General features: G+C 35.3%; 2 protein-coding genes across 4 annotated transcripts in view; one reads left to right on the top strand and one right to left on the bottom strand.

Annotated features, from left to right (window-relative positions):
* The window catches only part of MCPH1 (microcephalin 1), a gene marked incomplete at its 3' end in the record, with an annotated part of 118,819 nt that overhangs the window by 51,396 nt on the left and 42,467 nt on the right, over nt 1–24,956 (top strand). The gene's annotated exons all lie outside the window — the stretch shown is intronic.
* The window catches only part of ANGPT2 (angiopoietin 2), a gene marked incomplete at both ends in the record, with an annotated part of 41,581 nt that overhangs the window by 8,660 nt on the left and 7,965 nt on the right, over nt 1–24,956 (bottom strand). Inside the window, 5 exons of one of the 3 annotated variants that reach the window (XM_079550863.1) lie at nt 3,462–3,592; nt 5,593–5,825; nt 7,383–7,504; nt 10,433–10,588; nt 11,471–11,491. In XM_079550863.1, the coding sequence (XP_079406989.1) occupies nt 3,462–3,592; nt 5,593–5,825; nt 7,383–7,504; nt 10,433–10,588; nt 11,471–11,491 (663 nt within the window). Of the gene's footprint in view, nt 1–3,461; nt 3,593–5,592; nt 5,826–7,382; nt 7,505–10,432; nt 10,589–11,470; nt 11,492–24,956 lie in introns of those variants that run through there. The other 2 variants (XM_079550861.1, XM_079550862.1) reach the window with 2 other exon arrangements.

Raw genomic sequence — 24,956 nt, 5'->3', positions numbered from 1 at the left:
TAGGACAAAGGGGGAACGATTTTGAATAAAAGAGGTGTGATTTAAACTAGATGTTGGGAAACTTTTTCCCTGAAAGAGTGGTGAGGTGCTGGAACAGGCTGCCCTGAGAGGCTATGGTTGCCCCATCCCTGGACATATTCAAGCCAGGTTGGATGCAGCCCTGTACAACCTGATCTAGTGACTGATTTAGTGGTTAGCAACCCTACTTGCAACACACAGGTTATAACTAGAGGATCTTTGAGGTCTTTTTTGACCCCAGCCAGTCTATGATTCTGAGAGAGCTAAAGACAACTGTTTTTCACCTTCAGCTGAGGATCAGTGCTATATTTTTTTTAAATACTGTAAGATGCATATAACTAAAAGTAGTCCTTACTCCAAAGATATAAGTGTTTTCAGATCCAGTCTCTGAATGGTGAGACCACCTGGGTTATCAGGATGAATAACCAATACAGTTTTCATACCACTGCAGCTGTGGATGTTTCACTTTGCATCACTTTGCATCCCTTCTGGCTGTTTTCAGAGTGTTTTGGAGTTGTGTTGCTCTTAAATTGCTTTTTAGTCATGATGCTCAATGATTTTGTATCCTGCTTTATTTCCTAGAGATATGACTAGATAAAAATTGCAGCCTTATTTTCATTGTAGTGGAAAAAAATAGCTGCATGTCTGGTTTATTGTGTAATTTATCCTAATACCAAGTTACCAGCTGAAAAGTGAGGTGACCAGACTTCCAAAACTCAGAAAAAAAAACCCTTATCAAACCACCACCTACTGTCGTATTAAAGAAGCTGCACACACACCCGTTTTAGTGCTCATGTCGTATGTGTGTTTTAGTTCTAACTCCCATGGAATGGGCTCCTTCTGGAGATAACTAATCTAGTGATCTATGTGATCACTTATTAGAAAAAATTATGCGAAAATATGTTTGCTGATAAATTCAGGCTTGCCTATATCATTTTCTGCAATGAAGTTTTGTTTAAAGAAAATGGCTTATTTGAAATGTATGAGTTCTGCAATGAAAGCCCTGCTCAGTGGTGGTGGGAAGGGAGAACAACTCTGACACTGTTTTAAAGATTTGGTACACTATTTGGTAATGGTTGTGGTGGTGGTTAAGCCTAACGTAATGGAGTCATCCAGGCTCAACTGTTCTAACTATAATCAGGAGGTTGAGTGGTTCAAGTTACTGCTGTAAACATGAAGCCATTGACTTTTCATGGGTTTGCTTCTGCTGTTTTTCCTTATGTCAGCAGTCTCTTGCTGTTTTTCCTGTGTTTTTAAAAGGACTTAGCTTTTGTCCTGATGCAGAACAGGAAAGTTTGAAAGTATTAACGGAATGAAATAATTGTCTTCCTCTCAGCTCATATGCAATACTTTAGTTTTATATTATGATGGGAGACAAATTAGTAGAGTGAGATCAGTTACACAGCTTACACAGAAGTTGTTTATAAGCTTGTTGAGAGGTCAGAAGGTGTTACAAGAGGAAAGGATGAAAACATAAACAGCAGTGCAGCACTTTTGGCAAATGAAAAAGGTCATTTTGTTTCCTAGTTAGTGTGGCTATAAACAGTTGAAAATGGTATAGCATGTTGATTATCCCTAAACCTTCTCTTCCCTTTGACAACTCCTCTTATGAATTTCTATTTATAGTAAAGCAAACAAAAAGTCTCTATCAGATTAGAACTTTTTAGGTTTTTTTTTTCAAAAAAGTCAAGCTTTTTTGTCATTTTTATTTTATTGGAAGTAGGCAGAATAAGATTAAAATTCTTTTAACACTTAATTAAATTTAATTAAATTACTGTGTTGAACCTGTTTTTTCAGCCTAGTGAATCACTGCTGTGAAAATGTTGCAGGGTTTTTTTTTGTGGGGTTTTTTTTTTTTTTTTTTTTTTCTGTTTCTGGCCTTCATGTTCAAAGGTAAACCATTCAATGCTTTACAGTCTAGGAAACTGTTTCAAGAATACAGTATTTTAAGTTTCAGTTTGGTAGAAATCTGAGTTGCTTTAAGTTCTCAGATCATATAAACTGACTAAAAGTTTGACTTTGCAAACACAGCGTTTCAGACACTCAGAAATTACCATTCTGCAATATGGCATGCACTTGTGTCTGCTTTTAGAAAATACTGATGCTCTTTGTACTTGAGAATAAAATTAGAACCAAAGGTGAACTCTTGAGGCAAGTCGTATTAGGAGATTCAAGGAATGTACCTTGTACTGAGATGTCTAGGAAAGACCACTGCAATCTTTTCCTATAGAGATGCAGTAATTTGCACTTAGAGTCGTCATTGTAGACATCTATGATATCTAAATACCCTTTTGCTTCATGCATAATACTACACTCTATTTCATCTTACATAACTAATTTTCTTGTGAAACAAATGCGTCAAATATAGATGAGGTTATTCCAAAGGAAAAGCAGTCTATTTTCTAGAGACACCAACTTGCAGATACCATTATTTCACTAGATGTTATCTGCAGAAATTGTAGTTTTTGTGTTTTGTGGATCTTACCCAAACGAATGGCTTATTTCCTTTAGTTGAGAACTTCTAAGGGTAAAGATCACAACGTCTGGCTTGGGCTAGATGAAATCTTTTTAACCAGTTATTTACTACTACAGTTTTACCATTTGCTTTTCCAAATGTTTCTTCACTTTTTTTACACTTTGTGCTGTTTTTCCTTTTTCTGGGCTTTCAAAGATATTGAACTACACCCATTTATGAACTACCACTTATCTTACCTTTTATTTAAGGCAGTCATTTCAAGGGGATTTCTTAATCACCTTTTATTATTTGTGCTGATCTAAACTGAATCTCACACATGGGTTCAGTACTAATAGATTGCTTACATGACTACATGCCCCTGAAAACTCTTCCATGTCCCTTTTTTCTGAAGTCTGATATTAACTCTTTTTACTACGTGAAGGGCACTGAACATGTGAAGAACTTAGAGGAAACGGGAGAATGTTGGCCCACCTGGCTGCCTTAAATGCTAGTTTTGACTTTCTTTTTTTGAGGTTGTTGTGATCTTCAGCTTGAGAAGCTGCAGAGGAAGTTCTAGTTCAGTGTGATATCTCATGGAATGCTGCGTTCTTCTAACGTCCAACAATAAACTAGCTGTTAAAGTATAGTCAGTGGTCATCATGTCTGTAAAATACTAATAGGTGATATACATTGGTTTGTCCTGATCATGGGACAGGAATATCTTCCAAGAAAAGGACTATTTTATTTGAGGGCTTTCATGTGTTTTAGGCTGTCGTTATCTGTGCCATTCAGCGTGTAGGGCAATTGTATTGGAGTTGGAGATTTGATAACCTTAAGTGCTTTCATCTTCCTTTCAGATACTCGCATCCACATCAATGACTGCCTACATGAAAAAATGCTAAAGTAGCTATTAACGAACCCTTAAACTAGCATGTTTACTAGATCAAATAACTTTTCGACACATACCATGTATTTATAGGCATCCTACCTTCTTTTCCTGTGCAGTGTTAGGAAATGTTAAGGTGTAGATCCCACTTGTTGTGAGTCCAGACTTGAAAGCTTCAGCACAGTCTTTGAAGCTGATTTGCTCCTCTTTAGCTATGAAGTTGTTCTTAGCTGCTAAAAATTCAATAAAGAGAGATAATTAAAATTTACTAACAGTCAGTTATGTAGTCAGTTTATAGCTTTGCAGTTCCAAGCATATGCCTGGTTCTGAAAGAAATGACAGATTAAGTTACTAATTATGCTTTACATTATATTTCTAAGACATTTTATTCCAAAACAAGCATGGTTGCTTGACAGGTAGAAAAGTGTTGATGCTGAGCAGAAACAACTTTGTAAGTACCGAACTAAAGCTTGGCACTTCAGGCCAACCGAGTCCTGAAACATCCCTTCTGGAATTCGTTTGTGTAAAAGATACACAATGTGTAAAAGATTTTAATATCACTAAGCCTTCTTGTTTTACAGAACATCTTTTTGTTCAGTTCTTTATTAACTATAAAGGTTGGAATTTCCTGACATTTAGCCTGCTGACTGATATTTCATATTTGACCCTTCGGAGGTTGGTTTTGTGTATTTTCCATTTTAATCTAACAAACACAGCCAGTTAGTACAAAGCTCTAGTTGCTATATAAGTATGTGCATGTATTATAGTTGTTTAATATTCTGCTCTCTTTGGCTCACTTATTCATTATTTACCTGTTTTCATGTTTTGCCTTAAATACAAAAATAACACGTTCAGTGTTTTAATTGCTTTTCCACACTCCATTGTTTGTAAACTGTCTTAGAAGCTTTCCCTGCTAATTTTGTCTTTTTGGCAAACGTTCATTATTTTTTCCACTCTGGCTTTAATGGTGGCCTAGCCAACATGACTTTGACTTGTTTACTTATTTGTGCAGTAGCACAGCAGATAACATCAGCAGATAACATGTACAGCTTTGCTAATTGTATTTAAGGGAATTGTGCCAGTTATTAACACACACATACAGAAAAAAAAAAGGAAAAAAAAAACAAAAAAACCTTGGGATTTCACTTTGTTTAGAAAACCTGCAACATCATAATACTGAGGACTTTTTAAAGTGAGGACTTAAAGGACTTTATTTTTTAAAATGAGTACTTTCAAACACCCTTTTCCTTTTCTGATCCAGCTAGAGTAATGCAATACAGTCCATTAATACTGCTTTTTAAGTTGTAATAACTATTTAAGAAATTTCCTAGTATTTAATTTTAAATTCCTTTTTTTTAGAGGTGGCTTGTGGATTTCTGGCTCAGATAGCTTTAAAGGCAAGGCTCTTTTATATAGCACATCTCTAACTTCTAAATTTGTCAGAGTTCCATATCGGACATGAAGACACATTGGACATTTCAAGATAAGAAATTTGTTCATATGTTTAACGTTTATCTATAACTTTCAGAAACCTTTTGTGGTTTTAATGGAGGATGTGAAACTGCGTAAATGTGGAATCTATGCTTTCCTTCAGGACTGCCAAGCATATAAGGAGTGTGATTATTGCCTGTAAAATTTGTTACGCTGAGTGATTTTTAGATAAGTAGGGAAGATTTGCTTTAAGCCTGGAGGTTTACTACTCAGGTCTGGTTCTTTCTGTAGTCTGGGGCATATGTAGGTGCTACCACCAGTGCCATTATTTTGCCTTTAATAGCCATTATAAATTGTCCTTTCTTTGATCAATTCTATGTACATTGAACAGTGAGAGGTGGCAAAACCAGTATTCGTGAGCCAGGAATAAAGGCTTTCAAGCCTGTATCATGCGTTCTAACCTAAGTATGTTGTCAAGAGAAAATGCACTGCCAGATGAATGAATGCTAGGTGAGATGAATGATATATGGCGTTGCTGTAGTTTGCTGAACTACTGGAGAGCTGAGTAGGTGTAAGGATATAAATCACAGAAGATGAGCAAGATTATGAAAACAAACCATGTAAATGTTTGTTGTTGTTGTTTTTTCCCCAGAAAAACAAGTCAGTTAACTCAGATGCAGAATTTAAGGCAAAAAAAATACAGTTTTTGGGAAACAGAAGTATGAAAAAGTGGTAATTAAACTGAGTTTCTATTGTACACAAGCTAGGGAAGGTCACTCTTATGATATATGTGTTGACTTACAGTTTGGTGTAGATATCATAGTAAGTAAGTTATGAACAGTCTCCATCAAATCATGTTGCTGTTTTTGCAGAACAGAGTTGTTTACTGTAGCTGTAACTAACTGCTTTTCTAGTTCTTCTATAATGGAATTCTGTCTGGCTACTAGGACTTGAAGCTGATCTTTTTCGTCTTTTATTGACTTCAGCTGAAGTGTGTGCTTGTCTTCCATCTCAAGAACTCTTTTTTCTAGAAAGCTAAATAAAAGATTACAGTTAGGACCTCAGGAAACAATTCTGAGCTGATGTGAAGAGCATTAAGCCTATTGCAGGTATACTTCAATTTATTATAGAACTAATTAGAATCATAGAATTGTAGAATCACGAGGTTGGAAACGGCCTGTAAGATCATCTAGTCCAACCATCTCCTCATTACCATTGCCACCACAAACTAAACCATGATTAGTTCATAAATAAGCAATATTATCTAGTACAGTTGTATCGTAAGTTTTTGAAGTGCATCAGCTGGGTCTTAATTCAACATTAGGAAATGAAAGATATTGTTTAGTCCTGAAAAAAGGATAGTAGTTGTAGTAGTACATGAAGAATCAGTATAAAATGATTGTAGATCCAAAGTAACTGTTGGTTGGGAGTACAAAGTGTCTTGTCTAATCTCTGTGAGAATGGTATTCATAGTAGTGAAGGACTGCATGTTTTTATCTTATTAAAAGTCAAAAATAAGTTAAAAATAAACCTTTAAACTTTTCAAATATCACGTATTACAGTCATTGTTATATTTATATAAAAATACATTAAAATATGTAATTATAAAAATATATTTAAACTGTCTGTTAGACAATGTTCTTTATAATATGCAACATATATAATATGTATTATAGTGTTAAGACCTGGAAGAATGCAAATATTCTTTATTCGTCTCCAGCATGGGAGGTGGCCTGAATGGGTGATTAGGTGGAAAGTTACTGCATCGAATCTGGTGCAGACAGAGCTAACACTAAAAGATGCACAGCCAGCCGTGTGAAATTTGCCCAATGGACAATATAGTGTCTAATTAGGTTGTCTAATGGACACTCAGGACAACATGGAAAACGTGTATCATGGGGCAAACCTTTAAAAAGTATTTCTCTGGTAATAAACTAATGAAATAGGTTATAATTAGGGCTTCTACAATCTGTTTTTCTCTTCATTCCTCTTTGCACAGCAGAGGTGTTTGAGGACAAGAAGTAAACTGACTCAGGGAGTTAACATGATTGAAAATTCATCTGCTTGTCTAGGTGAGGATAACCACCAGTACTCTTGTCTTAGTAAAAGCATTTCTGATTCTTAGATCAGCTTCAGTTGTCACAAAATTAGGCTTTCAATTCTAAGGACAATTCTTGAATTGTGATACAATTGTCATTTAATGAAACATGCATTTTTTTTCCCCTCTGGAACATAATCACAAATTTTCTCTTCAAGTACTGTGTATGAAAGTAGAATTGTAACTCAAACAAGTAAATTTACTAAAGTTAATGTTCCTCCCATAACAGAAAGCTGATGCAGTTGCATAGAAGAGTGGTATAAAAATAAGTATTTAACTGAGAAATGAGAATTGACAAATTTAATCAGCATTTTGCAATTTCTAAAAACAAAATTTGAAAAATGTCACAATTTTAGTAAAAAATTAAAATTTGTACATTGAAGTTTAAAAAAAAAATCAACACAATAAATATAGTTCTAAAACCAGTAAAAACACACAAGCACTTCTAAAAGTACATGAAGAATAGCATTTTATCAAATTGATAGGCTGCTTACCTGTTTTTTTCTTGTAATTTAGTTATCTCGTTGGTCTGAACAGAAATCTGTCTTTCTAATTTATTTGTTGAAAGGGAATGTTCCAAGAGCTGAAGTTCAAGTCTGGTTGTCTGGTTTAGTACCTAAATAAAATACATAAAAGTATTTGAAAATCAAGATACATCTTTTAAACCAATTGTAATTTTTTTATATTGTGAAGTTGTATGTAAACTTATACTGCAAAAGTCATTTTCTGAAAATTAAATTTAGGCACAAATGCTCTCAGAATTAGAATGAAGAAGAATACATGGGTTTCCATAATTCTGTTGTTCCACTACCAGTTATCAATAGTGTTTCAGTAATATGCTGCATTTCTGACCAATGATTTAGAGTTACTGTTTACATTAGTTTTACTGTTATACCTTCCCTTCTGTTATAATGCTCTTGTTTCATTACTGGAACTATTATGGTTGTTAATAAAAAAATAATGAGTTGTTTTCTTCACCTACTGTAGAAAGAAAGCACTTTGCGTATCTCTCACTAGTGGAAATCTACTAGTTCTCTAAAACCATTAGTTCACCCTTAGCTATTTTCCTCAATCCCAAATTATATTTTAAAGTGTTTAGCACGTGGCTACATTTGTCAACAAATTCCTTGCATTTTAATATCACCTTTTGTATATGGATTATTTACTGCCTATGTTTATTTGTCTCCAAATGAAGAAATTAGGAAACATGGAAAGTGCTTCTGTTTTGTACTGGACTGCACTACTTTGAGGCATGTTTTCTAGAAATACTTTCTCATTGTTTTAAAACGGCTTTTTTAATTTAGTAGAATTTGGCTTTCATTGGCAGGAAGAATTGATTAGTCATGTCCTTCATGTTAAAGTGTCATTCAGGACATGATTTCACAATTAACTGTAACTGAAAATTATTGCCAAAAAAGTGTCCTTGAGAGAGCAATTGTTCGGTTAATTTCCTTATGTTGTTAATTAAGACCTTCACCCAGCCACCAGTAATTCCAAGCAGAAAAGGAAAGTCTGTGATGATTTTCTTCCTCTAAGCAGAAAATAACTGAATAATTTCCATCAAGTCATTACTGTGAATAAATACATTCTCTCAATGTGTGCAAAATACTGGGCTGCCTAGTACAGTTAGAAAGTTGAATCCACATCTGTGAACTATGAACTGTCCATTTATCAAAGAATTCACAAATGCTCATGTTAGGCTTAATAGTATATTTGTATTCACGGGATGAACTCTACAGACAGTAAATTGCCTGGCAAGGATTTTAGGTTTTATGCATTAGTAATGTAATATAGTATGTGCACACATTATGGTCACTTGCCTGGGGATTACACACACTTAATTTTCCTACCATGTTAGCAAAATTACAAATACATACCATCCTACATTGATTAGATTTGTCCTTATCTTAAAAAGTAGAACATATTAAAAACTTGCATTCTATTTCACGCAATGTCTTATTGTAGTTAATACTTCTCAGTTAAAGATAAATCTTTCAATTTTTTTGTTGTTTGAAATTGTTTCGAGATTAACATACTGTAGGCAAGTTTACTTGAATATAGTTTTCCAGTAGCCGCCACCTAATTATTTTTTTTTCTTAATTCGTCTCTGGTTGGTTGGTTCATCACTCTGTTAAACAAGAGCACTAAAGTGCATTGTGCTGGGAATGATCTGGAAATGATCTGTTCCTTCATTCATAGCATCTGTGAAAACTCTCTTTAAAAAATTACATTTTCATTGATAAGAATTTTTTTAAACACAAACAAAAATTCAAACAAAACAGTTTAGTAAATAGAACAAAGGCAAAATGGGAGGGAACCCTGTTTGCTAAGATCTGGCGGGGAGAGGTGAAAACTGAAGAGCTATACAAGAGTAGTATAAAAGCATACTGTTACCAAAGTGTATGCTTGAACCTACTGTAGTATTTTAAAAAACATTTTCTTTGAAGATGGACCAATGTAACAATTGTCTTCTTAGACAATCTTCAAATCCTCCCATAATAGAAGTCTTTCATGTTACCAAATATTTATGTTTTCTTCAGATGAGTAGAGGTGTTGATAATCATAGAAAATCCCATGTTGAATGGGACCCACAAGGATTGTTGTGTCCAACTCCTGGCATGTGAATGAGCAGATGAAATATTTTCCAAGTTTAATGAAAAGAGATGCCACGAGGTTTAAGGTTAGAGCATTTTTGGAAAAAAGAAAAAAAGAAGTATGGCTACATGAATGGGTTGCTGTTATAGAACAAATACACAAAAAATCAGTTTTATCACCAGCAAATTTAAGGAAGATGCATTTCTTACAGATTTCCCTCCAGCTCCCTGCTCGTGTCAGTGCTGACTCTGCAACTGCACAAAAGTTTCCTGGAACAGGTTTCCCAAGGAGGCTGTGGATGCCCCATCCCTGGTGGCATTCAAGGCCAGGCTGGATGTGGCTCTGGGCAGCCTGGTCTGGTGGTTGGTGACACTGCACATAGCAGGGGGATTGAAACTCGATGATCACTGTGGTCCTTTTCAACCCAGCCCATTCTATGGTTTTGTGATTCCTGAGCCATGGGCTTTTTCCAGCTACCTGGACAACAACATCACCAACTCCACATGTATCTCTCTCAGAGATGAATATATTCTTCCTAATTGCTGTTAGCATACAGGAAAAGAAGTAGCTGATGTACAGGGGCTTGCACTGGGAAAAGAAGGACCTTTTATTGGAGAGTGATTGTGATTTTCAAAGTATCAGAAAAGAATGTTAGAATGGTGCTGAGACTCCTTAGGCACAGTCGCAAGCCCAGAGTTTGGCAATAACCAAAAATACCCAGTAACAATTACCTGTTAGTCCAGACAATTTAACTGCAGTGGTAGTGCTCAAACACAACACAGCATTTCCACATGTACAGACAAACAGGTATCCACACAGGATACTTTCATTTTTACATAATGATTGACTTTTAATTGATGAACTGCATGATGTAACACTAACCTGCGTTAAGTTTGGTTACAGGCGTTTGGGAAGCAGAAGCATTTTTAGGTTGAAATTCTTTACTTACTTGTGCTTCAACATCTGTTAATTTGCGGGTCTGTTCAGCTGTTTGATTTAGTAAGTTTGTGCCTATTTCAATCATTACTGCAGTCTGGTTCTGCACTGCAGTTTGCTGGATCTCTACCATTTCTTTCTTCATACTGTCTTGGATGTAATTCTCAAGCTACATGGGAAAGGAAAAAAAGAAGATAGTTGCATTCTTTAAATGTTGGAAGGGGGGTGGGTAGTACAGTAAGCCTGCTGTCTGCCTTGCTAAACAAATTTGTTTTTTTGTCCTTGTCTGTTTTCCACTTCTGCAAAGCTTCCCAACATTATGCTCTGTCAGAGGAAGGGCAAAGATGACAAGGAATGTGTGGCCATCTATTTTCTAAAGGCAGGAACACAGATTTGCTGGAGGTAGATAGAACTCAGCGGTGAGAATGCTTGCAGACACTGGGAACTTCTTCTATGGTAGTGCTCCCACCATTGTAACCACCAGAGTGGCTTCACCAGCTTTGGCAGCGATGGGAATTTTTTAGAATACAAAAGCTTAGCAGTTTAGTCATCTTCCTGTATCCAGACTCAAATATTTTCAAGAGCATTTTTCATCACACGACTTGATGTCAGAGAAGGGGTCGAATGTCATTTAACACTGATGAGCGTATTTTTATCAGAGAAACTTTCAAATAAAGACATGAAACAGTAGGAAAACCCATAAATACTTTAAATACTTATTATTTTGGAATGCAAAAACTGTTTAAGATACTTGATTCCAAAGTTATTTCAATGACTAAACTAATGAGGCTTTTTTGGTAGTCACTTTATAGAGGAATATGCTGCTTTCAAAGAAAGCAAGGAGAAAATTCAGTTAGCATTTCATGAATTTTTTCTTTCCATACATCCTGGATTATCCAAAGCAGTATGATTTTTCTCCATGCTTCTTTAAAATCATATTCTTGATAACTCTGCAAATACTTCATAATACATTCATGAGTCAGTTGCTTATCTTTAAACTCTGTTAAAAATCATTACTGTTGACAGGAAATTTCTAGAACTAAGCTTCTACCTGAAATATCAGTGATGCCATATTTCTACTGCTACCACGTTCAGAATTATGAGCCTAAATTACTTCTCTTTCTAAGGAGTTAGGTTACAGCACTAAGAAATAGATTCTTTTTCACTGTCCTTCTAGTTAGCTTTTCCAAATTATAGGTTAAAACTGTTTCATATCTAGTGCTTCAGTGATGTATTTTCAGAATCTAGTGAATGTTTTTTTTTAAAGCGTTGGGAAATCTGAATCTACATGCATATGCCTATATTTGAAGTCAAGTCTTTCAAAAGAAAAAACAAAAGAAATGAAACCTCGCTGGTAAAAATGAGTAATTTTTAACAGACAAATTCACCAAAAATGGATGTTTCCGTGGCTGCTGCAGAAATCACAAAATATCCTTTCAAAACGTGAGAATTGTAAATCTGTGCAAGAGAAATTAAAAAATAATAATTTCTGACAAGATATGGGATATGTAAAAAAGCTTAAAAAAATAGTTGAACTTAACAGTAGTTTAAGCAAGCAGAAGTATTTCAAAACAGTAATTTTAAAAATCCTGTTTGCTGAAGGGTCTTTATTTATTTTTTTTTTACCTATTCTTTAGTGCTTCTGGGGGAAAGTCAATATAATACAACTAGTAGACAAGTTGCAAAGTGATCCTTGCATGCACTGCTGTGAACCATAATTGCTTAATACAAGACTGAATAATGAATTCAGCTTTCTAGTGTCCTGGTATGGATTTTGTTGTCTGTGCATTTCGTTGAAAGAGTTCTTTGAGGAGGGAAGGTGATAGGGAAGATTGATTTGAGTTTGGGGGAACTGAGAGAAATGGACTCCATTTTGAATTCCTTTCTCTGTGCTCTCCTTAAAATGAGCCAGCTTGATAGCTTTCCTGTATCCATTATTTATTAAATAAATACTGCTCTTGTTGATTATTTCTTGGAGCTATACAAATACTAGATCTTAAAGCAAACCTTTTGATAGTATAGTTAGTGAATACTGAGTTCTTTCCTTTGCATTTTAATACAACTAAAAATTTTACTTTGGATGCTATTGTACTGACAAAAATAAGTACCTAAAGACTGAGAGTTTGCAGCTTTTGCTCCTCAGGGAAGACACATAAGTAAGATCGCTCCAACACAACAAGAGAACGTGCTAAACTACAAAGAGGATGCTAGTAAATAATAAATAGCTAGCATGTATGCTTTGTTTAAAATCAACATTATTTTGTTTTTGTCTAATGTGACCAGATGTTTAAAACACTATTTGTTTGTTCACTCCATTCTTTGAACTCTGGTGATCTGGAACGCACAACAGAAATTTCTGACTTGGCACAAGCTTTGACCCATATCTGTTAAAATGCTGCTGTATTTACCACTCAGCTATACTTCAAGAATTAAGTAGCTAGCATTTTAAAAATAGCTTTTAGGAAACAGTAGGTGTTCTTTTTATGACAAGATTTTTGAAGGCTAGAAGTCAGCATACAGTCAGTTGATTTGGAGCATGATAATTTGATGAGGGGATCTTCAGTTTTCATCATATTATGGCAATTCAAATTCTTCCCTATTCTCCTGTTACTCCTAGATATTCCTCATTTTCAAAAGCTTCCCTGCCAGGGATGCATCTAGTTTGATCAAACATGGTAGAATTTTAAACTTTACTACAGTTGATTATAGTGATAATTTCAATAGTAAAGCAAAACAATATTTAGTGCAACGTAGTCCAAGGAGATGTGCAAGAATATGAAGGCTTTTAGATAAAAATATATAATTCTTCACCAAAGTTAGATAGTGCTTCATAAAGACTGAGAACAATTAATGTGTCTTCTCTGAAGGGGCTGCAGACATGGGGATTAAACAGTCTGAGTCATGATTAACTTTAGAAACGGAAACTGCAAAGTTGAACATCATTATGGGCATCTTGGAAAAGACTTTTTACTCTAAATGCACTTCTGTTAAAAGAAAATGAAGGAAAATCTCCAAAATCAGAATGCATTTGATTTGCTTCAATACAACATGCATTTCCACTATTAAAAAGTATTGAAAATATAGTTTTTCATTTAGGAAAAAAAAAAGCCCACAATAGAAATAAAGGAAACAATAAATAGTTCAACAGAGTTATCAAGAGCTTTGATTCTTTTCCACTTCAGTAAAAGGAATATATTATTTCAATAGGTAATTGTGAATATTAAACCTTGTTCTTGAAGGTTGGTTTCCTGTTCACTACAGGCAGAGATCAAAATGAGAATCTGAGCAAGGTCATATCTTCAAATAGGGTTACAGAATTGCAAGACTTCTTTGAAAATGTTATCACTGAGTTATTCCAAAACCTACGAGAAAATGAGTTAATTCTGGGCTTAAAGGTAAGGTAAACAAGTTAAGGTAGGCTTAGGCAATTCCCTAGCTAAAGCTCAGAGCCGTAAGGTTGTTCTGATTACAGTACACAAAACCTGTGATTACAGTTTTAGGCATCTGGCAGTTCTGGTTGCAAGATTTTAAAGCCTTTGTCAGTGTGCTTGCATCTTTACAAAGCTGTCTTGTTTAGGTACACAGATCTGCATCTTTGTATTTGCCACGTATCTAAACACTGCCATCTGCTTTTTCCAAATATTGTATCTTGAATGTGATGCATTCTAAACCATTGAAGTATCATTCTCATGGCTAAAGCTTAGCAGTTTGTCTTCAAACCTGTTTTCAAACTGAAAAATATTAAATAGACAACTTAGGGAATATGGTATCAGGGCTTACTTGAAAGTATGAAGTATCTGTATGTATAATTGTATGAACATCAAAAGAGATTTATTTTAAAATTGGTGGCCAGGTTCATTATCCGGCTCATTTATTCTAATTTAAAGCAACATGAAACATCAAAGTTATATGGATTAACTAATTGTTTTTTTCCCCTAAAAGTCCTACAAGGCATAACTTCATAAACCCCTTCTGTTCTTTCCTTTGTATTCCCTCCTTTCTTAATTTTATGCATCTCTGAATATACACATCATGGAAGTCTCTTCTCTTGACCCTGAATGGGTGTATGCACCCATCTCTATTGATTTATAATCCATTCCTCTTCTTCATACAATGTTGAAATGCAGAAATAGAAAATGTTTACACTCACACTTCTTTTTGGTTTTGTTAGGGGCTGTTTTTATTTATTTGTTTTGGTGGCAGGTGCTTACTTTCATCTTCCAATACGAATACAGTAATTACCGGGGGGATCATGTCCCATTGATCTGAGCAAGAGCAGTACATATTCTGGTTGCATACTCTCAGAATGGGAGGCCGTTGTATTTTCTTGCAAGTGGAAGAATATTGCAATATATGCTCTAGCTAAGGCAGCTGTGGCTGAATTTCACCACTAACACTGAGGAATTGCAGATATTTTGAAAGACAGCAGTTCTTTGTGACAAACGTCTTTGTAGAGTGCTCTTTATCAGCTCCTGTCAAGGAGTCTGCTTCCTTTATGAGCAGTAGTGTGGTCAGAATTCCTGAATGAGAGAGAATGGCTTGGGTCATTGACAAGAAGGAAGGGGATAAGAATATGAAATGTTTCAGCTCCTATCCAACAGTTTAGGAGCATGGCAGTTTGGTTTGCACCATATGTCTGTCTTCTACAGTATTTTCCTTCAATTTGGAAGGTGCACTAGGAATTATTTGCCAGAATTCTCCTTTGCTGCGTGACTCTTTATGAAAAGATAATTGTTAATCTCTTCTTAATTCAGTGAAGTCTAAGGCTTTAAAGTTAATATATGTTAACCTTCATTGCACGATGGTTACTTTGTAGTAAATGTCAAAACCTAACAGCTGACTTTTAATGATGTATCTTGCTTCAGAAAATCCATAAATACTGCCAAAAAAAAAAAGAAAAAAAAAAAAAAAAGAAAGAGGAGAGAGGGAGAGGAATATTAATCAGTATCTAATCTGAAAGAAAAATTGCTTGTTTGTTGAGATTCAAAGTGTAGTCATTGCAGAGAATGTGCTGTTGTCACGTGGTGAAGTGACCAAGGGATGGAGCCCATGTAAATCGTCCATATTTGTTGGTGGTGTGGTGACACTTGTTAATTTGGTGTGGGGAATTATTTTTGCTCATGCAAGTGAAACTTGTGAAAATTATGTAACAAATATATATTTCAGTGATAATTCTTAGCTTTTCAGCAGTTCTTCAGTGGATTTGGTTTAATGAAACGTTTTAAATGCTTTGTTAAGACTTTGGCACGTATTCTTGAAAAAAGTAAATACAAAAAATGAAAGCACAGCGGGAGAAAAAGCATGTCTTTAAAAATATGCTTTAAGTGGAAAAGGAGCTGGGAAATAAAAAAATGTATTTAAGGTTTGAAATATGGCTACATATTTTTAGAGAGACAAAATTCTCTAAGGATATCAGTTTGGGGTTGTTATGCTTCAGGACTTCAGATCATATGAAATCTTAAAATTTGCTTAAAATACTTCACTAACCTGCCAAAAGATGTATTGGAGCACATTCCAAAAAATTATTTTAATAGTCAAGATTGTCTGTCTTAATTTTTTTATAAGCTTTAAATTGTCAGGAAAGAAAAGACAAAATGTGGAGTATGTGTTAGCAAAAATTTGTGTTTGAACTATTAGGAGAGGTAATACTTGTTTGTAAAGGAGATGAGTTTGCCAATTCTCATTTAAATGAAAAGCCTTCCTGATTGCTATTATGTAGTTTGTGTCTACATTACAGAATGATTTTCCAAAGAATCAGTAAATTATTTGTACATTTTGTAGACACTTAATCTTTTTTTCATTTAAATTTATAAATGAGGTCTTGGTTTTACTCTTTGCTGCCAAATGATTAGTCTATACAAATAAAATTTTTATGTTCTTGGCAGAAATTACAGCTATATTCCTTTTCTATAAGTATATATTCCTTTTCTAAACGTTACTCCATATTTATGGAAGAAATAGTACTGGCTGCTTCCTTTACATTATGGAATTTGTCTGTTACTGGCACAAATGGTCTTTCCATATAACGTTTGTTGATTTCTTTTTAATGTTTATAATCCAATTCTGCCAACTATAGAATTTATTCTCAGAAAGACTGATAGTATTAATCATGGCTTTCTACCCCGTGCTGTGTCCACTGGGAGGAGTAGGTAGAAGGCTGGAGCAGCACGATCATTTGCATAACGTTCATTAGAATCTATCAAGATCTTTTTTCCTTGTATAAAATGTGGTTTACTAAATCAAGTAATTTACTAATTTGAGAGACATCATCTGTAAATTTGAGAAAGTTCCAAAAGCATGTGTATGGGAACTGCTGAGTCACCTCAGGTGATCAACCAGAGGTTCAAGCTGTGACTCAGCAGTTCCCATACAGCATGTTTTTAGATTTTCTCGCAACCTGTCTACTGAAATCTGAAGATCATCTTGATTTTTTTGTAATGTATTCTTTCTAATACCATACCTGCTATTAGAAATATCAAAGAGGTCAAAATTTATCTGAAGTCATACCTCAATAGCTTTGTATTTAAATCAGCAAAATCTTGCCTGAAAAATACCTTTAGTCACATAAACCCAGCGACCGCTATGTGTGATATATGAAGCTCAGCTGCATTTGATGGAGTTCATTCTGTCTAAGGGGTGATTGCTGGCCAAAGCCTCCATGCTCCAAACACATATTCCTTGCTTTTCCTTGAAGTGGCTCTCATTTACGTCACTGGACTATTTGACTAAGCCTGCATACACTAACCTAAGGAAAAAATGGGAGGATAAGGGGACAATGAGCAATTATAGGAGACCATTTTTTAAGTTTGCATTGAGGCTACAATGTTTGACATATATTCAGGTGTCAAAAGCTTTCGTTATTTGTGTTGCATCCCTACTAAAAATGTCCCGTTCTTTCACAACTGATCGTGTGAATTTAGACCAACTTAAATCTTAACTAAATTAGCTCTTTGATTACCTGTAGACATCATGTGGAGATTTGGTACCCTATGATATTGCATTTATATACAAAACTGAGCAGGATGGAAAATAAACTTAAAGCAACCATAAGTTTTGCTTGGTTCTAATGCCAAGGCACAATAAGGAAAACATTGATAAATCTCATCAATTCTTTTTTGAATACTTTTTCAAAATATGGACGAGACTTTCCTACTTCTCATATTCCAAATGCCATGAGTATCCGTAACCCAGCTGTGCTTGGTCTTGGCTGCCTGTCCTTTTTTCAGAGTAGTTTGGATTCTGGTTGTGTCTGACTTCTTCATAAGGGATCTGAAACAGAATCTAGCCCATAATTTGAAACCTTTGTTTTTTTTCTAACTTTGTAAATATGCAACTGACATTTTGTAGAAGCTCATCCATGTATCCTTAAATTTCTGATTCACATCACATATTTACATATATAAAGACCTAAAATGCAATTTTCTTGAAGATGTTTTAACAGACTTTGCTTTCAATTAAATAAAATATCAAGTAGATAAATTGTTTATCTGTAGTATAGTTGAAGTCTGCATTTGGAAAGGTTTTCTGGGGAAAGACATTCTAGATTGTATTGAAAATAGGTAACAGTAAAATGTAAAGTACTTTTCTAAAAATAAATTAGTATCATTAATTATGCAAACACAGCAGTTTCATCATAGCAGCTCACAGAGGCAATATGAAGCCACACATTCTGCTTAACGTGGATATATGTAATTAACGCAGCACAATATTGCCAGGTTCTTCACCTATGCTTATATTTATCTTTTGCACATGACTGCAATGTATTATAAAAATTCCAGTTTTGCAGACAATTTTAATCTCTTTAAACTAGCTTTCATACTTGTTTTCAAAATCCATCAGTGCTGCTACTGCTTAAAGGTAGGAAGAGAGGGAAAAAAAAAGAGGAACCACTATGCCTTTTAACACTCATCTTGATAGACTTAAGAAAAAATATTTTAAAAGGCATTGCATCAATCCCCATCGATCAGACCTTCAGCCATTTTAAATTAGCTTTTATTAAATAAAATGACACATTTTTCTAAGTTTTCTAAGTCAGTTCTCAATTTCAGTAGCCTCTCACTTTTGAGAAAAACGGTACGCTACAGAAGAAAAAAAGTGACCGTGTCTGGAAAATGGACATTTCTTTTCCTTCTCTAGAGCAGGAAGTCCCTAAGGACTATTTGCTGTTTCTCAGGGGAGGGAAAACAAAAATCTTTTGGGAATGTATATGGGAATGCTTGAGATGTCTCTTTGGTATTAGCTTTTTACATGCTCCATTGAGCATGTCAGCCTCTCCAGACCTCCAGCTAAGATTTTTCTCTTATCTCATTTTCCTGTCAGCAGACAGAAGGTGAAAGTAACATCATAAATGAATACTAGCTGAAAGTGAGCTGTGATTTATTAGGAAAAAAAAAAACCTAAAACTGTGTAAATAAAATACAAAAGATTTAAATGCTAACTGTTAGAAAAGAAAGTACATTATATGCAGAGATGATTCTGTTAATGCCATTTGTGGACTAAGTTTATTAACTTAATCAGATGCAAGAGTATGTCTTATATAGGGTAAGATGTTTATTAAGCATTTATATTTTCTATCAAAGGGAAAAAATTCAAACTTTCATTGGGAATAATTACTTGAATAAGAAATAAATATTACATTAATATAGCATGAAACTGAATGCATGAAGTGCCTCTATTGTCTGCACAAATATTGATAAAGAATTACTTTCACTATGAATTCTTGACTGAAAGTATTTTGTACCTAACAGTGAAGGGTATTACAGCATCATCATACTTTCTACTACATATTTTGAACTAACTACAACAGTCACAATTAAAATCGTGACCCGGAAAAAGAAAAATAGTAACTAGGGAAAGGGAACAGGCATTGAGATCTCAAGCTATCCCGACTGTAAACTTAGAATCATAGAATATCCTGAGTTGAAAGGGATGCATAAGGGTCATTGAGTCCAACTTTTTTGAAGTTGAGCTCCCAGGACTCCACACCCTGGCCTTGCTTTGCACAAGTGATGTCTCACTACTGCTCTCCCAGCTGTACATTTGTTTTCAGGTTTGTCGGTTGGAGGATGACATTATGTGCTTTGTACTACCAGTGAAGCATACATGTTCTATGGCACCTAGATAAGCATTTTGTACGAGACGTAAATAAAATCTCAAACATTGCAAATTCAAAAAATGCTGCTAATATGTATTCATCTTGACAAATCTTTAAATAATCTTTCTGTACAGACAAAGAAATAATTTTGAAGTGAAATTTAACAACAGTGTCTTCAGACCTGACCTCCACTATTTGGTGATTAACCACTCTCGTTAAGAGTAACAGATTAAGGCAGTAATCTAAGATTCTGAATCACTGTTTTTCAAGATCACAGCTAAATGATATTTCTTTTAGAAATCAGGGAAGGAATTCATAAAGTTCCCATTAGTCTAAAAATAAAGAAGAAATAAATAAATAGTCTGAGTCATGAATGGCATTTTGCCGAAGTTCAGTAGCACTGAAGCCAGGAAGGCATGAAGCCAGTGATGCTTCTGCCATTCACTGAAATGAGTATAAATATTCCTTATTATGTGTAACAAGCCACAACAATTCAGGAACAAGATTCCTTATTTACTAACCACTTAAGAAATACTGCCAACCCATACTAAATTTTTAAGTACTGAGTTATAGCACTGAACTATAATTTCACAAATGGAATAGTCAAACTTTTGAGAGAAAACCATGCAAGTTTTCAGCTGCATGTTGTACTTGCATGGTGCTGTCAGTGAAATAAGACTTTCCAGACTGGTGTAAAGATGTGATTCTAGATTAGAAAATACACATTTGGGTAAACACAGGTGCTATCCCAGACCTAAAGTAATGCTTTCTTATTTTTGTATTTTTTTCCATTCCATCAAGCTACAGGCAGCAGAAAATACTTTCTGTACGATATGCTGAAGAGAGTACTTAGGATATATTTGTTTTATGAAAGGCAACAGCTATGTAGCTTTAAGTGTTTTAGAAGTTTTGTATCTGGTGCAGAGTTTCCTTAATAAGAAACTACTTTTTCTCTCAATTTACAATATCAAGTGAAGCTTATTAAGAATTCCACTTTCAACAAAACAGCTTATTTTACAGAAGAGCTCATGGTGTGATACAGCAGTTTTCTGAGGAAACATGAAACAAATTCCTCTTCTTCAAACTATGCTACTGGGGAAGTGAAAGAGAGCTAGGCATTCACAGCTCATTCTCAGTGTTGCTTTCTAGGGAAGCAGTCATCTTGCATTCCACTTCCAACCAGGAGGAAGAATGATTCGGAGTTCAAGGATCAAACTAGTTAGGAAGCTATGGAATACAATGAGTCCCTTTTGTAAGCTATAAAACTGGGTGTCTCCTTTTCCAAACAGAACACCTTTCAGCATGAAAAATCATTAGATTTTTTTTTTAATTGCAGAGATAGAGGAAACTGAAAGCACTTTGAGAAGCTTTTAGACTTTGTGGTATTTTGAATGCCAAATAAAGTTTAAGGAGGTTTTAGAAGGTTTTCTGAAGAAGCTTTGATAATGCTAGTAAGAGAAAATCATTCGAGCTGAAGACAAGCCAGTTTTTGAATGTTCCAGACTTCAAGATCAGCTGCTAACTTCAGTTTTGAAGAACTCAATTTCCCTACAAAGAATTCACAGACTGATTTTCCTGTACATTTCCAAAAAGAGAAAACCTTTATCTCACATGGTTCCTTTTGTAAGCCATTATGCATCTCTGAGACAGGACAAAGAAACAAAAAAGTCTCCCTTTCCATTGCTTCTATTGCTAATATGCTACGTGGTCAGGGAATGGTGCTGTATCTGAAAAGTTACTAAAATTTCATCCCAAGCCTGCAAATTCCTTGTTTGCCAGACCAGAGCTATCAGAGAACTTCCCTGATGTTGCTGAGTTACTGGGTCAGGGAAGCAGGACTCCAGAACCAAAACGGACTTGACTGACTATAGTAGCACAGTTCTGCCTGAGGGGAAGCTCAGGTGCTCAGCTCTGCTTAGTTCAAAATCTGAACATTTTGGTATATTCTACTCAAATGGTACTTATTTATTTGCCATTGTTGTTCTGTTAGCACAGTTAAGAGTCTTAAAAGCAAAAGCTTCTGAGGAATTCCATGCTTGAAAGATAAAACAGGAAGCTACTGTGTAAAGAGTGGTCAAACACAAATATTTGGAAAAAAGATCAGTGCTTATAGGCAGTATATTGCAGAAGCAAAATGTAGTGGGTGACACACACACACAAAAAAATTTAAATGATGTAATCCCAATAAAAAGAAATTTATTTTTGCCTCAAAAGCTGGGTTTATCTATCTGAAAGTAAGCAGTTTCGTTTATTGGAACAGAACCAAGAAGAAAACTTCTTTGTCCCTGGTGCCCTGCAGAGTGCTCAATTAGTGATGAAAAGTCACCTCTTGAGCAGAGTTCCAGTCAGTGCTCTTGAAAGCCTAGAGCCAGACAGCAGCCTCTTGGAGCCTTTCAATGAAGACCAGAAACAGGAGCCAGATCCTAGCTAAACAAACAGCTCTATTGCTATTGATTATAACTAAAGGGGAGCAGCTCTCACCAAAAATGGTGAGAACCGAAGTATGCACTTTAGGATGGATGGGTATTACATGAGAGGAAAGCTCTCTGTCTACAATAGCCCACTGAAGAGAGAGACTTTTAATGGTACTTTCAGAAGATTTTCTTGGATCAAGACTGCTCTGAGGACGACTAACCAGATATAACAGTGGAAAAAGTACAAGACCATTAATGCTACATGCAGCCTCTTAACCAGAGGAGTACACGTGTAGGTGTAGGAGTTGAAAATAAATTTAACAGTGAGGGCAGAACAATCCAGATTTTAAAATCCTCAATGACAAGAGTCATAATGAAAAGGGAATTGAGACTGGACAGTCAGGAAGATGAATTGCTTTAAAGAGACAAAAGGGAAGAAAAAAAAAGAAAAAAGGATTCAGATCTGCATAAGTGCAAAATGTTTTGTGTCAAGGATTTGTGAAAGGCAACTAGGAATTCATAAAGACAGTGAGTTACAAAAGAGAGCTGGAAAGTGGAATTGTCTAATTGACTCCAAACAACGTGGTGAAGTTGGAGGGAAACCCACTGGGGAAAATGAAGAACTTGACTGGATTAGCCTCTTGGGAAGCATTACTCCCACAGTGATTTCAGAGGGCCAAGAAAATGGAAATGTGCATTTCCTCGTCATTAAAATCATCACTGTTGCATTCCTGCTGGTATCCTTACTAGTTAGTCTATGTGAAAGAAAGCCTTAGAGACTGTGTTTGATTTGCTGTTTTATTCCATTAGTAACTTTAAGTTGTTTAAAAAATAAGAATATTTTGCCTTTTAAGACAAATATTTAGATACATAAGATGAAATCTCAGTTTCACTAATAAATCAGTGGGAACTTTTCTACATGCCTGGGATTTTGTATGCTGTCATCAGAGTCTTCTTAAAATAATCAAGTTTACCCTAACGAAGAAGATGTCAAGACACGGATAAGTTTCCTCTGCAAGTAAATCAAATAAACGTGAAAGTGTCAGGAAAAAAATATAAGGATATTACTAAACTATATTTAAACATTCTCCTGTTGCTGGTAAACTGTAGTTTAACTGTTTGTCCTATTCTCTGCTGTCAGAGTCCTTGTTTGTATTTGGTAAGTCTTCAGCAGGGGTCAGACTGTTTATACTTGTTTCAGTTTATAGCTCTCCTAAGGGTTAGGTTATTAGTGTTGAGGTTTACCCTCTCATTACTTGGACTCCATTTCATCACGTCAGGGTACTTTTCACAAAACATTCCCATTAAGGCTCCAGTAACAGTCACATGAAGTTGGTTGATTTTCTTGTTGATTTTGTGTTGCGTTGCTGTTGTTTTTATTACTGTTACTTCACAGGTAATCATTATACGAGACAGAAAATGTGGCATCAGGATGGAAGTTTGGCATAAGTAAAGAACACATAAGTAAAGAACTGTTAAGGAACAGTTAATATGAGGTCAAAGTTTGAACCTCCTCCTAGGAGACTTAGACTTTTTTTAAATTAAAAAAAAATCATTTCCTTAAAACGATAAAAAAAATCTAAGATTGTGTTTGTTTTAACTCACTCACTTAAGCTGTCTTTTTCCTACTGGATCAATTTATTTAAAGTTGTATTTAAAAAAATGTAGGTTGGTGTTGCCCTTGAATAGCTGAATTACCCTCTTTATAACCAGTTTGGGTTTCTTTTTTCTGAAAAAAGCAAAACTATGGAATTTTTTTTCCGTAAGTGTTCAGCGGGGAATTTTATTGAATATTAATTGTTTGAAATGGATAGGCTCTCTGTTAATGCAACAGGAAGGTATGGTAAGCACCTCTACCATTGTTACGTGTATTTCACATATAATCTGGAGTGTTTGTGACATACTGACTTCTGCGCAACTGTTGGTCGGTTGGTGGCTGGTGAAGTGTAAAAGTAGGCTGCTGCTCATGAATGAGTGGCACATCCTCTTAAGAGAGCTGCCTTGTATTTCACATTGAAACTGTTGATTTGAACTATGATCGTGCAAGTGTTTACATCTTGTGAATGGGAAATGGGGAGGGAAACTGTTTCAAAGAAAAGCACACAACACAACATTGTTGTAGTTCGAAGGACCTGAGGGAAGTACACAAAGTATCTCAGTATGATCCATACAAGTTCTTCAGAGGAAGACAAAAAAAAGATGCTTTTTAGGTGACAGCTAACAAAATTGAACCTCTCAGCTCACTCAAATGCCTCAGGACAAGACTACACATCAGGTCATGGGATGAAAGGCTTCCATCTGGTACACTGATGTCAGGTAGCACCTGTGGGGGCTGGGGAGCTGCTGGGGGTAAGGGCTGTGGTTACTGCCCAGGAAACACCCTTTCCACTCAGCTGGGTGTCTCCGCATTCCAACACCCTGACAGAATGGAACAAGGGGGATTTTTTCTTTCCAGGACCACACATGGCAGGTGCAGGCCTGAAAGCATAGCAGTGAAGCTGATCCATGAGATGAATTATTCCTTAATGCTTGCATTGTGAAAATGAACAGGTCTGAAGACTGTTGTTTGGATTAATTTTATTAAACTGTTCAGTCAGGTTATTATTTTTTCACTAGAGATTTAAAGAATTTCCTACTATTTTTAAGCAAGGACAGTTTTAATTTATCCAAAGATAAGAACTTCAGTTTTTCTCTCTATCAAAAAGTCCTATTAGGTGGAGTGATAATTAAAGATCAAATATTTGCCTAGGCGTGTATCATGTGGTTTTGGCAATTTATTCAAAAAACATAAAAAATATTGCCTCTGAAGTAGCTTGAATGACACCAATTGTATCATTGATTATGCTGTCCCACAAAAGCATTCTCTAACACACTAGTTTTAACTATACTAAATTATTCCAGTCATCACATATGCTTTCAGGACACTTTTGAAATGCTACCAGTAGAACTGTAGAATCATAGAATCCTTAGAGTTGGAAGGGACCTTTAAAGGTCATGTTGTCCACTGCAATGAGCAGGGACACCACAGC

The sequence above is a fragment of the Tetrao urogallus genome, assembly GCF_951394365.1.
Source record: "Tetrao urogallus genome assembly, chromosome: 2".
Classification (NCBI taxonomy): Eukaryota; Metazoa; Chordata; class Aves; order Galliformes; family Phasianidae; genus Tetrao; species Tetrao urogallus.
The sequence above is the reverse complement of the archived record's forward strand: the minus strand, read 5'-3'. Positions and strand labels throughout refer to the sequence as shown.